Source organism: Salvelinus namaycush, unplaced genomic scaffold (genome assembly GCF_016432855.1).
Source record: "Salvelinus namaycush isolate Seneca unplaced genomic scaffold, SaNama_1.0 Scaffold110, whole genome shotgun sequence".
NCBI lineage: Eukaryota > Metazoa > Chordata > Actinopteri > Salmoniformes > Salmonidae > Salvelinus > Salvelinus namaycush.
Genome location: NW_024057787.1, coordinates 74272 through 88238, shown reverse-complemented (window position 1 = coordinate 88238; position 13967 = coordinate 74272). Strand labels below are relative to the sequence as shown.

Here is a 13967-nt window from a genome sequence, read left to right as displayed (position 1 = left end):
ACAGGTGTTATATGAAGTGTTGTAATACAACAGGTGTTATATGAAGTGTTGTAATACAACAGGTGTTATATGAAGTGTTGAAATACAACAGGTGTTATATGAAGTGTTGAAATACAACAGGTGTTATATGAAGTGTTGTAATACAACAGGTGTTATATGAAGTGTTGTACCAGCTGATACAACAGGTGTATTATGAAGTGTTGTAATACAACAGGTGTTATATGAAGTGTTGTAATACAACAGGTGTTATATGAAGTGTTGTAATACAACAGGTGTTATATGAAGTGTTGTAATACAACAGGTGTTATATGAAGTGTTGTACCAGCTGATACAACAGGTGTTATATGAAGTGTTGTACCTGCTGATACAACAGGTGTATTATGAAGTGTTGTAATACAACAGGTGTTATATGAAGTGTTGTAATACAACATGTGTTATATGAAGTGTTGTAATACAACAGGTGTATTATGAAGTGTTGTAATACAACAGGTGTTATATGAAGTGTTGTAATACAACAGGTGTTATATGAAGTGTTGTAATACAACAGGTGTTATATGAAGTGTTGTAATACAACAGGTGTTATATGAAGTGTTGTAATACAACAGGTGTTATATGAAGTGTTGTAATACAACAGGTGTTATATGAAGTGTTGTAATACAACATGTGTTATATGAAGTGTTGTACCTGCTGATACAACAGGTGTATTATGAAGTGTTGTAATACAACAGGTGTTATATGAAGTGTTGTAATACAACAGGTGTTATATGAAGTGTTGTAATACAACAGGTGTTATATGAAGTGTTGTAATACAACAGGTGTTATATGAAGTGTTGTACCAGCTGATACAACAGGTGTTATATGAAGTGTTGTACCTGCTGATACAACAGGTGTATTATGAAGTGTTGTAATACAACAGGTGTTATATGAAGTGTTGTAATACAACATGTGTTATATGAAGTGTTGTAATACAACAGGTGTATTATGAAGTGTTGTAATACAACAGGTGTATTATGAAGTGTTGTAATACAACAGGTGTTATATGAAGTGTTGTAATACAACAGGTGTTATATGAAGTGTTGTAATACAACAGGTGTATTATGAAGTGTTGTAATACAACAGGTGTTATATGAAGTGTTGTAATACAACAGGTGTTATATGAAGTGTTGTAATACAACAGGTGTTATATGAAGTGTTGTAATACAACATGTGTTATATGAAGTGTTGTAATACAACAGGTGTTATATGAAGTGTTGTACCTGCTGATACAACAGGTGTTATATGAAGTGTTGTAATACAACAGGTGTTATATGAAGTGTTGTAATACAACATGTGTTATATGAAGTGTTGTAATACAACAGGTGTTATATGAAGTGTTGTACCAGCTGATACAACAGGTGTTATATGAAGTGTTGTACCTGCTGATACAACAGGTGTATTATGAAGTGTTGTAATACAACAGGTGTTATATGAAGTGTTGTAATACAACATGTGTTATATGAAGTGTTGTAATACAACAGGTGTTATATGAAGTGTTGTAATACAACAGGTGTTATATGAAGTGTTGTAATACAACAGGTGTTATATGAAGTGTTGTACCAGCTGATTCAACAGGTGTTATATGAAGTGTTGTAATACAACAGGTGTTATATGAAGTGTTGTAATACAACAGGTGTTATATGAAGTGTTGTAATACAACAGGTGTTATATGAAGTGTTGTACCTGCTGATACAACAGGTGTATTATGAAGTGTTGTACCTGCTGATACAACAGGTGTATTATGAAGTGTTGTACCTGCTGATACAACAGGTGTTATATGAAGTGTTGTAATACAACAGGTGTTATATGAAGTGTTGTAATACAACAGGTGTTATATGAAGTGTTGTAATTCAACAGGTGTTATATGAAGTGTTGTACCTGCTGATACAACAGGTGTTATATGAAGTGTTGTAATTCAACAGGTGTTCTATGAAGTGTTGTACCTGCTGATACAACAGGTGTATTATGAAGTGTTGTAATACAACAGGTGTTATATGAAGTGTTGTAATACAACAGGTGTTATATGAAGTGTTGTAATACAACAGGTGTTATATGAAGTGTTGTAATACAACAGGTGTTATATGAAGTGTTGTAATACAACAGGTGTTATATGAAGTGTTGTACCTGCTGATACAACAGGTGTATTATGAAGTGTTGTAATACAACAGGTGTTATATGAAGTGTTGTTCCTGCTGATACAACAGGTGCTATATGAAGTGTTGTAATACAACAGGTGTTATATGAAGTGTTGTACCTGCTGATACAACAGGTTTATTATGAAGTGTTGTAATACAACAGGTGTTATATGAAGTGTTGTAATACAACAGGTGTTATATGAAGTGTTGTACCTGCTGATACAACAGGTTTATTATGAAGTGTTGTAATACAACAGGTGTTATATGAAGTGTTGTAATACAACAGGTGTATTATGAAGTGTTGTAATACAACAGGTGTTATATGAAGTGTTGTACCTGCTGATACAACAGGTGTTATATGAAGTGTTGTAATACAACAGGTGTATTATGAAGTGTTGTAATACAACAGGTGTTATATGAAGTGTTGTACCTGCTGATACAACAGGTGTATTATGAAGTGTTGTAATACAACAGGTGTTATATGAAGTGTTGTAATACAACAGGTGTATTATGAAGTGTTGTACCTGCTGATACAACAGGTGTTATATGAAGTGTTGTACCTGCTGATACAACAGGTGTTATATGAAGTGTTGTAATACAACAGGTGTTATATGAAGTGTTGTACCTGCTGATACAACAGGTGTTATATGAAGTGTTGTAATACAACAGGTGTATTATGAAGTGTTGTACCTGCTGATACAACAGGTGTTATATGAAGTGTTGTAATACAACAGGTGTTATATGAAGTGTTGTACCTGCTGATACAACAGGTGTTTTATGAAGTGTTGTAATACAACAGGTGTTATATGAAGTGTTGTACCTGCTGATACAACAGGTGTATTATGAAGTGTTGTACCTGCTGATACAACAGGTGTATTATGAAGTGTTGTAATACAACAGGTGTTATATGAAGTGTTGTACCTGCTGATACAACAGGTGTATTATGAAGTGTTGTACCTGCTGATACAACAGGTGTATTATGAAGTGTTGTAATACAACAGGTGTTATATGAAGTGTTGTAATACAACATGTGTTATATGAAGTGTTGTAATACAACAGGTGTTATATGAAGTGTTGTACCAGCTGATACAACAGGTGTTATATGAAGTGTTGTAATACAACAGGTGTTATATGAAGTGTTGTAATACAACAGGTGTTATATGAAGTGTTGTACCAGCTGATTCAACAGGTGTTATATGAAGTGTTGTAATACAACAGGTGTTATATGAAGTGTTGTAATACAACAGGTGTTATATGAAGTGTTGTAATACAACAGGTGTTATATGAAGTGTTGTAATACAACATGTGTTATATGAAGTGTTGTAATACAACAGGTGTTATATGAAGTGTTTTACCAGCACCTTGATTATTCATAGAGAACCTGCCGTGCATTAACCTGTGTAGCCCCGGGGTTCCGCTAGCCCGCCCACATTCCACTGAAAAGGCAGCGCGAAATTCAAAAAATATTTTTTCGAAATATTGAACTTTCACACATTAACAAGTCCAATACAGCAAATGAAAGATAAACATCTTGTGAATCCAGCCAACATGTCCGATTTTTAAAATGTTTTACAGCGAAAACACCACGTACATTTATGTTAGCTCACCACCAAATACAAAAAAGCACAGACATTTCTTTCACAGCACAGGTAGCTTGCACAAAACCGACCAAATAGAGATAGAATTAGTCACTAACCAAGAAACAACTTCATCAGATGACAGTCTTATAACATGTTATACAATAAATCTATGTTTTGTTCGAAAAATTTGCATATTTCAGGTATAGATCATAGTTTTACATTGCAGCTACAATCACAAATAGCACCGAAGCAGCTAGAACAATTACTGAGACCAACGTGAAATACCTAAATACTCATCATAAAACATTTATGAAAAATACATGGTGTACAGCAAATGAAAGATAAACATCTTGTGAATCCAGCCAATATTTCAGATTTTTTAAGTGTTTTACAGCGAAAAAACACAATATAGCATTATATTAGCTTACCACAATAGCCACAATAGCCAAAAACACAACCCATTTATCAGCAGCAAAAGTTAGCGATCGCAAAAAAACTGCAAAAGATATATAATTTTTCACTAACCTTGACAAGCTTCATCAGATGACAGTCCTATAACATCAGGTTGTACAATACACTTTTGTTTTGTTCAAAAATGTGCATATTTAGAGCCGAAATCTGTGGTTATACATTGTGAAAACGTAGCAACTTTTTCCCAGAATCTCCGGATATATTTCTGACACTCACCCATTCTGACCAAATAACTATTCATAAACTTTACTAAAAAATACATGTTGTACAGCAAATTAATGATACACTAGTTCTTAATGCAATCGCCGTGTTAGAATTCTAAAAATAACTTTAGTACGACATACAGCTTACATTATAGCGAGACAGCGCCAAAAATCAGGGCGGAAAATAATAATCAACATTTTCGACAGAAATACGAAATAACATCCTAAATGGTTCTTACTTTTGCTGAGCTTCCATCAGAATCTTGTACAAGGGGTCCTTTGTCCAGAACAATCGTTGTTTGGTTTTATAATGTCCTTTTTTCCTGTCGAATTAGCAACCAAAATCTAGCCAAGTGGCGCGAAGCTGTCCATCTCCACGAAACGCAGAGAACGGAACACGCCAAAACTCCCGATAAACTTTCAATAATCTGCTAAAACTATATTGAAAAAACATACTTTACGATGATATTATCACATTTATCAAATAAAATCAAAGCCGGAGATATTAGCCGTCTATAACGAAAGCTTTTCAGAAGTCAATCCAGAGTTCCTTCCCGCGCCTTGCTGAACAAAGGAAATTGGGGTCATGTCATTCCAAGAGCTCTCTTTTGACCTCAGATCAAGCTATACACCCCATTTCATCTCTCACTGCCTGTTGACATCTAGTGGAAGGCGTATGAAGTGCATGTATATCCATAGATTTCAAGCAAATGAATAGGGAGGCCCTGGAACAGAGCCTCGATTTCAGATTTTTCACTTCCTGACAGGAAGTTTGCTGCAAAATGAGTTCTGTTTTACTCACAGATATAATTCAAACGGTTTTAGAAACGTGAGAGTGTTTTCTATCCAATAGTAATAATAATATGCATATTGTACGATCTAGAATAGAGTACGAGGCCGTTTAAATTGGGCACGATTTTTTCCCAACGTGAAAATAGCGCCCTCTATCCCAAACAGGTTTTAAAGGGGCAATCTGCAGTTGCTACATTTATTTTTGGATTTAATGAAGATTTTCCACATGTTGTTACGTTATTCTGAAATGGATTTTAAAAAAAAGGTTCTCATCAATCTGTACATTATATATACGTATATATATATTTTTTAATATACATTTGCTAGAATAAGATAAAACCTTTTTTTCACTTTGTCATTATGGGGTATTGTATATATATATACACCAGGATATATATATATATATATACAATATCCCATAATGACAAAGTGAAAAAAAGGTTTTTACTTATTCTAGCAAATGTATATAAAAATATATAATTACCTTTTTCACGGCGCAACTAGAGAATATTATATAGTTTACCACCATCTGATCGAGTCAGAAAACAGGAAGGTTATATCGTTTACCACCATCTGATCTAGTCAGAATACAGGAAGGTTATATAGTTTAACATCTGATCTAGTCAGAATACAGGAAGGTTATATAGTTTAACATCTGATCTAGTCAGAATACAGGAAGGTTATATAGTTTAACATCTGATCTAGTCAGAATACAGGAAGGTTATATAGTTTAACACCATCTAGTCAGAATATAGGAAGGTTATATAGTTTAACACCATCTAGTCAGAATACAGGAAGGTTATATAGTTTAATAACACCATCTAGTCAGAATACAGGAAGGTTATATAGTTTAACATCATCTGATCTAGTCAGAATACAGGAAGGTTATATAGTTTAACATCATCTGATCTAGTCAGAATACAGGAAGGTTATATAGTTTAACATCTGATCTAGTCAGAATACAGGAAGGTTATATAGTTTAACTCCATCTGATCTAGTCAGAATACAGGAAGGTTATATAGTTTAACACCATCTGATCTAGTCAGAATACCGGAAGGTTATATAGTTTAACACCATCTAATCTAGTCAGAATACAGGAAGGTTATATAGTTTAACACCATCTAGTCAGAATACAGGAAGGTTACATAGTTTATTAACTCAACAACTTTTGTGGATTGGGGTGATCAGTCCTTGGTTCCAAATATTGGGGAAGATGCCAGAGCTAAGGATGATGTTAAAGAGTTTAAGTATAGCCAATTGGAATTAGTTGTCTGTAGATTTTATCATTTCACTTAGGATACCATCAACACCACAGGCCTTTTAGGTTGGAGGGTTTGTATTTTGTCCTGTAGTTCATTCAAGATAATTGGAGAATCCAGTGAGTTCTGGTCGTCTTTAATAGTTGATTCTAGGATTTGTATTTGATCATGTGTATGTTTTTGCTGTTTGTTCTTTGTTATAGAGCCAAAAAGATTGTAGAAGTTGTTTATCCATAAATCTCCATTTTGGATAGATAATTCTTCATGTTGTTGTTTGTTTAGTGTTTTCCAATTTTCCCAGAAGTGGTTGGAGTCTATGGATTCTTCAATGACATTCAGTTGATTTCTGATGTGGTGTTCCTTCTTTTTCCGTAGTCCATTTCTGTATTGTTTTAGTGATTCACCATAGTGAAGGCAAAGGCTCAGGTTTTCTGGGTTTCTATGTTTTTGGTTGGATAGGTTTCTCAATATTTTTCTTCGGTTCTTCAAACCATTTGTCATTGTTGTTCATTTTCTTTGATTGTATCTCTCTCTCTCTCTCTCTCTCTCTCTCTCTCTCTCTCTCTCTCTCTCTCTCTCTCTCTCTCTCTCTCTCTCTCAAATCTCTCCCTCTCAAATCTCTCTTTCAGCCTCTCTGAGCATCAGTCCGGACAGTTCTCAGTTCTTTAAATATAAGTCTGTCTCTCTGAGCTGTGAAGTTCAGGGGAACTCTGCTGGATGGAGACTGAAGAGAAACACAGTCTCTGGGGAGCGTTCAGATTGTGGAAGAAAATGGGGAAAACAACAAGGGTCTTCATGCATCGTGTCACTAATACCATCAGACAGTGGAGTGTACTGGTGTGAGTCTGGGTCTGGAGAACACAGCAATGCTGTCAACATCACAGTACCTGGTATGTCCACGAACACCATCTACTAACATTATAGTGTTTAGTGGTTCATCTGGTTTCAGATAGCTGATGATATGTTTATATATGATGTTTATATTTTATATACAGCTGGATCTGTGATCCTGCGAGAGGTCCCGGGTTCATATCCCGGATGAGCCCCCACTTATGTTACGAATCCCTTTTGGCCCGACTGTCTAGGGGGGGATGGTAGTGGGACCCGTAACACAACTCATGCAAATTATAGTAGTGAAAACGTAACAGTGAGAACAAATAACACAGACAACTTAATTACCGTCAAACACTAAATGTTTATTTAAAAACACACGGTAATGGGGGGAGCAGGAAAAGGGGCTGAGCGGGACCCAAGAAATGAAATAATAATAATTCAAAACACCCCTAAGCTAGACTAGCCTACGTCACAAATAGCTAACTAACCAAAAATACAGGGGGTGGTCCGCCCAGTTCTAACTAGTGTTTTTATAACAAAGTTTACCTACGGGTAGTGTAGCCCAAGGGCAACTTGTCTGGTTACCCCCTTTTCCCACCATCAAACAAACACTCTGGGTGATAGGCGCTTGACACACGGTGCGTAATTGATAAGGATTTTAACACCTGTTTGAAGAGTTTGGATAGGAAATTGGTACCTTGATCACTTTGTACAACCATAGGTAATCCGAATGTCGTGAAGAATTTTATTAAGGCTTTACTCACTACCGGGGCTGTAATCCTACGCAGAGGAATGGCCTCGGGGTATCTTGTTGCCATACACATAATTGTCAACAGAAACTGGTTACCCGATTTTGTCTTCGGTAACGGTCCAACACAATCAACCACCACATGTTCGAATGGTTCACCTATGACAGGTATTGGACAAAGAGGAGCGGGAGGAATAACCTGATTTGGTTTTCCTGTTGTCTGACATGTGTGGCAGGTACGACAGTACTGAGCCACATCTTGTTTTAAACCTGGCCAAAAGAAATGGCGAAGGATCCGATCATATGTTTTTGTGATTCCTAAATGACCAGACCATGGGTGATCATGAGCAAGGGATAACACATTTTGTCGAAAGGCTGTAGGAATCACTATTTGGTAAACAGCATTCCAATCTCCGCCCGCGTCATCATGGGATGTCCATTTACGCATGAGGAGATTACCATCAATGAAGTAAGCCACGTTTTTCTTCTTTACCGCTTCCAATGAGACAACACTAGAAAAACATTTAGCAAGCTTGGTGTCAACCTTTTGGTTAGCAACCAGCTGCTCACGAGTGACTGGTAACTGTATTGCATCAGCAATAAGTTCAACATTCTTCGCTTCTTTCCTGGGCTGTTTGTCAGAGGTGATCAGCTTCCCAGAGGTAGCGCACAACCCATCCTCTTGATCATCCTCTTTGAACAGAACAGTGTTCGACAAATCTATCACGTCACTCTCTTGTCGTGCCTGAGCACGAGTGACAGCACAAGCAGGGAACACATGTGGATAACTCTGTGCCAGCTCATCGGAGAGAGAGTGGTCACTTTTATCCATTACCTCCAAAACGGGTACTACCTTTCCTCCGGCAATATCGTTACCCATTATAAAGGTCACACCTTTTACTGGCAACCTAGGACGTACCCCCACTCTGAATATTCCACTGATTAACTCAGAGTGTACTTTCACAAAGTGCAATGGCACTGGAACAAAACCCATTTCAATACCCTGAACTAACACACTGGAACCACAGTATGTATCGTCGGATAAGGGCAACACATCAGACAATATAAACGACTGCGCCGCACCAGTATCTAAGGATTTTAACCGGACGCTGAGACGCTTCGTCATTCGCTAGGGACACAAACCCCTCGAATGAACGGTTCATAACTACGGTCGGGAACTGGGTCTTTCAAAATACATTTACCCTTAGGCACCTGTTTCGTTTCAGACCTCACAACCGTACGAATTAGACCAACACCTGTTGGTGGCTTGGCACGAAGAGGCATCCCTTGTTTACGTTTTAGCAGGAAGCAATCATTAATCATATGTCCCACCTTATGACAATAGAAACAGGGGCGCTCATTTTTCTGGCGTGCTTGATATACTGCTGGCCGACTAGGGCTATAAGTAGGCAATTCTGTAACTCTACTCTCAGTATGAGCCGAAAACACACTCTTGTGCGTCAACACAAACTCGTCTGCCAACACAGACGCTTCTGACAGGGAGGATACTTTCTGTTCGTTTAGGTACACTACAATGCGTTCCGGTAAGCAATTTTTAAACTCTTCCAACAAGATTAACTCCCGGAGAGAGTTAAAATCAGTTACCTTGCAAGCAGCATGCCATTTATCAAACAGATTTCCCTTCTCTCTAGCAAATTCCACATAAGTCTTACTAGAAGACTTTTTATGAGACCTAAATCTCTGTCGGTATGCCTCAGGCACAAGCTCATAGGCGCGAAGAACAGTAGCTTTGACCACTTCATAATTTAAACTGTCTTCAAGAGGTAGCGCTGACAAAACCTCTTGGGCTTTACCAGTTAATTTACACTGAAGTAATAGGCACCATACCTCTTCAGGCCATTTCAAGGCTACGGCTATACGTTCAAATACACAAAAATAGGAGTCAACCTCTGACTCTCTGAACACAGGTACTAAGGCAATCTGCCTACTAATGTCAAAAGTGTTGGAAGCTACAGCTGGTGAGGACTCCTCACTAACAGTCGCTGCAGGCCTGAAGGCTAGCCTCGCTGTCTCTGCCTCCAGTTCCATCTGGCGCATTTTTAACTCTTTTTCTGCCTCAATTTTACACATCTCCATTTTTAACTCCATCTGCCGCTGTTCTGCCTCAATTTTACACTGCCGCTGTTCTCGTTCTGCCTCAAGTTTACACATCTCCAACTGGAGAGTCTCTCGCCTAATTTGGGTTCTCTCTTCCGCCTCCAGTTGGAACTGTACGGAACGGACATCCCTCCTGGCATCACCGGTTGAAAGTGGGGAGAGTGGATCAAAACGGGGCAATGTGGCAGGTGCTTTAGCCTCGCCCTCAGACACCACTGGGCTTAGAGGAGCAGCAACATCCCCTACAGGGGTAGTAGGCTCAGGCAGCGGTAATACAAGCACCTGCTCTTCCAACAAAACATTTAACACTAGTTGTTGAACCTCCGCTTTAACTAAACCCGGCGGAATCGATACCGAATAATGGTCAGCCAAGGTCATTAAATCTACCCTACGACATCTATCAAAAACCTCCCACGAAGGGTTATCCAAAAAGGACTTCAAATCAAAAGTAGCCATCTTGAACTACCACACAAGAGCCAACCAAAATAGCAAACACTAATGCTACTTCAGCTATAACGTTCAACACTGAACTAGACCACTAAAACAATCTGCACAAGTGGTATGGGTGTCAGCAATGACAGATCCCGGATGAGCCCCCACTTATGTTACGAATCCCTTTTGGCCCGACAGTCTAGGGGCGATGGTAGTGGGACCCGTAACACAACTCATGCAAATTATAGTAGTGAAAACGTAACAGTGAGAACAAATAACACAGACAACTTAATTACCGTCAAACACTAAATGTTTATTGATAAACACACGGTAAATGGGGGGAGCAGGAAAAGGGGCTGAGCGGGACCCAAGGAATGAAAGAATAATAATTCAAAACACCCCTAAGCTAGACTAGCCTACTTCACAAATAGCTAACTAACCAAAAATACATGGGGTGGTCCGCCCAGTTCTAACTAGTGTTTTTAACAATCTTTAACTACGGGTAGTGTAGCCCAAGGGCAACTTGTCTGGTTACCCCCTTTTCCCACCATCAAACAAACACTCAAACAACATAACCAAAACAATACTCAGAGGTGGGGACAAAGTGACATGTAGCTGCAAACCATACAAGCGATCTAACAGAAGTAACAGAAGGCATGTTACAAAGAGATTGAGCTGGGGAGAAAACAACTGACAGGGGTTTTAAACCAAGGGAAAGGGACTGTGATTGGGTAAGGGAAAAGGAGCAGGTGTCTTCTGATTAGCGACTGATTGATGACTGATTGGGGAATGATGATGGTCACCTGTGAGTAGGGGAGAAGGAGAGAAAAGAAATACACACAGGATACACACAGAACACTTGTATCCGTAACACCTGTTTATATATTATATACCGCTGGAGCTGTGATCCTGGAGAGACCTGTTTATATATGATGTTTATATATTATATACAGCTGGAGCTGTGATCCTGGAGAGACCTGTTTATATATTATATACAGCTGGAGCTGTGATCCTGGAGAGACCTGTTTATATATGATGTTTATATATTATAGACAGATGGAGCTGTGATCCTGGAGAGACCTGTTTATATATAATGTTTATATATTATATACAGCTGGAGCTGTGATCCTGGAGAGACCTGTTTATATATGATGTTTATATATTATATACAGCTGGTGCTGTGATCCTGGAGAGACCTGTTTATATATTATATACAGCTGGAGCTGTGATCCTGGAGAGACCTGTTTATATAGGATGTTTATATATTATATACAGCTGGAGCTGTGATCCTGGAGAGACCTGTTTATATAGGATGTTTATATATTATATACAGCTGGTGCTGTGATCCTGGAGAGACCTGTTTATATATACGATGTTTATATATTATATATAGTTGAAGCTGTGATCCTGGGGAGTCAGAAACTGAATCTGGTGTAGACTGGTAGAACAAATCAAAGTTAAACTCAGATGTGATACAGACTCAGCTCTGGAATATATTACAACAGTACAGAAATCCGACTGACACTCAACGTATCTCTGTCTCTCTCTGTCTCTCGGTCTATGTCTCTCTGTCTATGTCTCTCTCGCTTTCTCTCTCTCTCTCTTTCTATGGCTCTCTCTCTCTATGTCTCTCTCTTTCTATGTCTCTCTCTGTCTGTATCTCTGTCTCTCTCTCTCTCTCTCTCTCTCTCTCTTCCGTCCTCTCGCTCTCTCGCTCTCGCTCAGTTCTCTTTAATCCAGCGTCTCTGAGCGTCAGTCCTGACAGTTCTCAGTTCCTTAAATATGAGTCTGTCTCTCTGAGCTGTGAGGTTCAGGGGAACTCTGCTGGATGGAGACTGAAGAGATACACAGCCTATGGGGAGCGTTCAGATTGTGGAAGAAAATGGGGAAAACCAGAAGGGTCTTCATGCATCGTGTATCTAATACCATCACACAGTGGAGTGTACTGGTGTGAGTCTGGGTCTGGAGAACACAGCAATGCTGTCAACATCACAGTACCTGGTATGTCCACAAACACCATCTACTAACATTATAGTGTTTAGTGGTTCATCTGGTTTCAGATAGCTGATGTTATGTTTATATATGATGATTATATACTATATACAGCTGGTGCTGTGATCCTGGAGAGGCCTGTTTATATATGATGTTTATATATTATATACAGCTGGAGCTGTGATCCTGGAGAGACCTGTTTATATATGATGTTTATATATTATATACAGCTGGAGCTGTGATCCTGGAGAGACCTGTTTATATGTGATGTTTATATATTATATACAGTTGGTGCTGTGATCCTGGTGAGCCCTGCCCTTCCTGTGACTGAGGGAGATTCTGTGACTCTGCGCTGCAGATATCAGGGAACTCCCTCTGACCTCACAGCTGTTTTCTACAAAGATGGATCCCTCATCAGGACTGAGACTACAGGAGAGATGACCATCCCTGCAGTATCCAAGTCAGATGAAGGACTCTACAAGTGTACCAACTCTGAAGGAGAATCACCAGAGAGCTGGATGACTGTGACAGGTGAAGAGAGATTTACTTTTTTATGTAATTTTGTTACCAATGTTACCGAAACCTTTTCCATTTCAATATAGATACAGAGTGTAAAGGATTACATGGAATACTACTATGAAATGTATAATGGCCACACATGTTCTTTCCTCCTCTGGGGCTTATTAAGTCCCAAACCTTAAAGTTTGTTCCAGTACAAGTGATATACACTGCTCAAAAAAATAAAGGGAAAACTTAAACAACACAATGTAACTCCAAGTCAATCACACTTCTGTGAAATCAAACTGTCCACTTAGGAAGCAACACTGATTGACAATACATTTCACATGCTGTTGTGCAAATGGAATAGACAAAAGGTGGAAATTATAGGCAATTAGCAAGACACCCCCAAAAAAGGAGTGATTCTGCAGGTGGTGACCACAGACCACTTCTCAGTTCCTATGCTTCCTGGCTGATGTTTTGGTCACTTTTGAATGCTGGCGGTGCTCTCACTCTAGTGGTAGCATGAGACGGAGTCTACAACCCACACAAGTGGCTCAGGTAGTGCAGCTCATCCAGGATGGCACATCAATGCGAGCAGTGGCAAGAAGGTTTGCTGTGTCTGTCAGCGTAGTGTCCAGAGCATGGAGGCGCTACCAGGAGACAGGCCAGTACATCAGGAGACGTGGAGGAGGCCGTAGGAGGGCAACAACCCATCAGCAGGACCGCTACCTCCGCCTTTGTGAAAGAGGAGCACTGCCAGAGCCCTGCAAAATGACCTCCAGCAGTCCACAAATGTGCATCTCTAAATGCAGCTCTAAATATGCACATTTTCGAAATAAACATAAGTGTATGTATAACCTGATGTT

General features: G+C 38.9%; 1 protein-coding gene across 1 annotated transcript in view; it reads left to right on the top strand.

The window, feature by feature from the left end:
* LOC120035738 (Fc receptor-like protein 5) overlaps window positions 1-13967 on the top strand; it is a gene marked incomplete at its 3' end in the record, with an annotated part of 39626 nt that overhangs the window by 17183 nt on the left and 8476 nt on the right. Inside the window, exons 3-5 of the mRNA XM_038982299.1 lie at window positions 7106-7366; window positions 12334-12609; window positions 12889-13131. Of these exons, the coding sequence (XP_038838227.1) occupies window positions 7106-7366; window positions 12334-12609; window positions 12889-13131 (780 nt within the window). The remainder of the gene's footprint in view (window positions 1-7105; window positions 7367-12333; window positions 12610-12888; window positions 13132-13967) is intronic.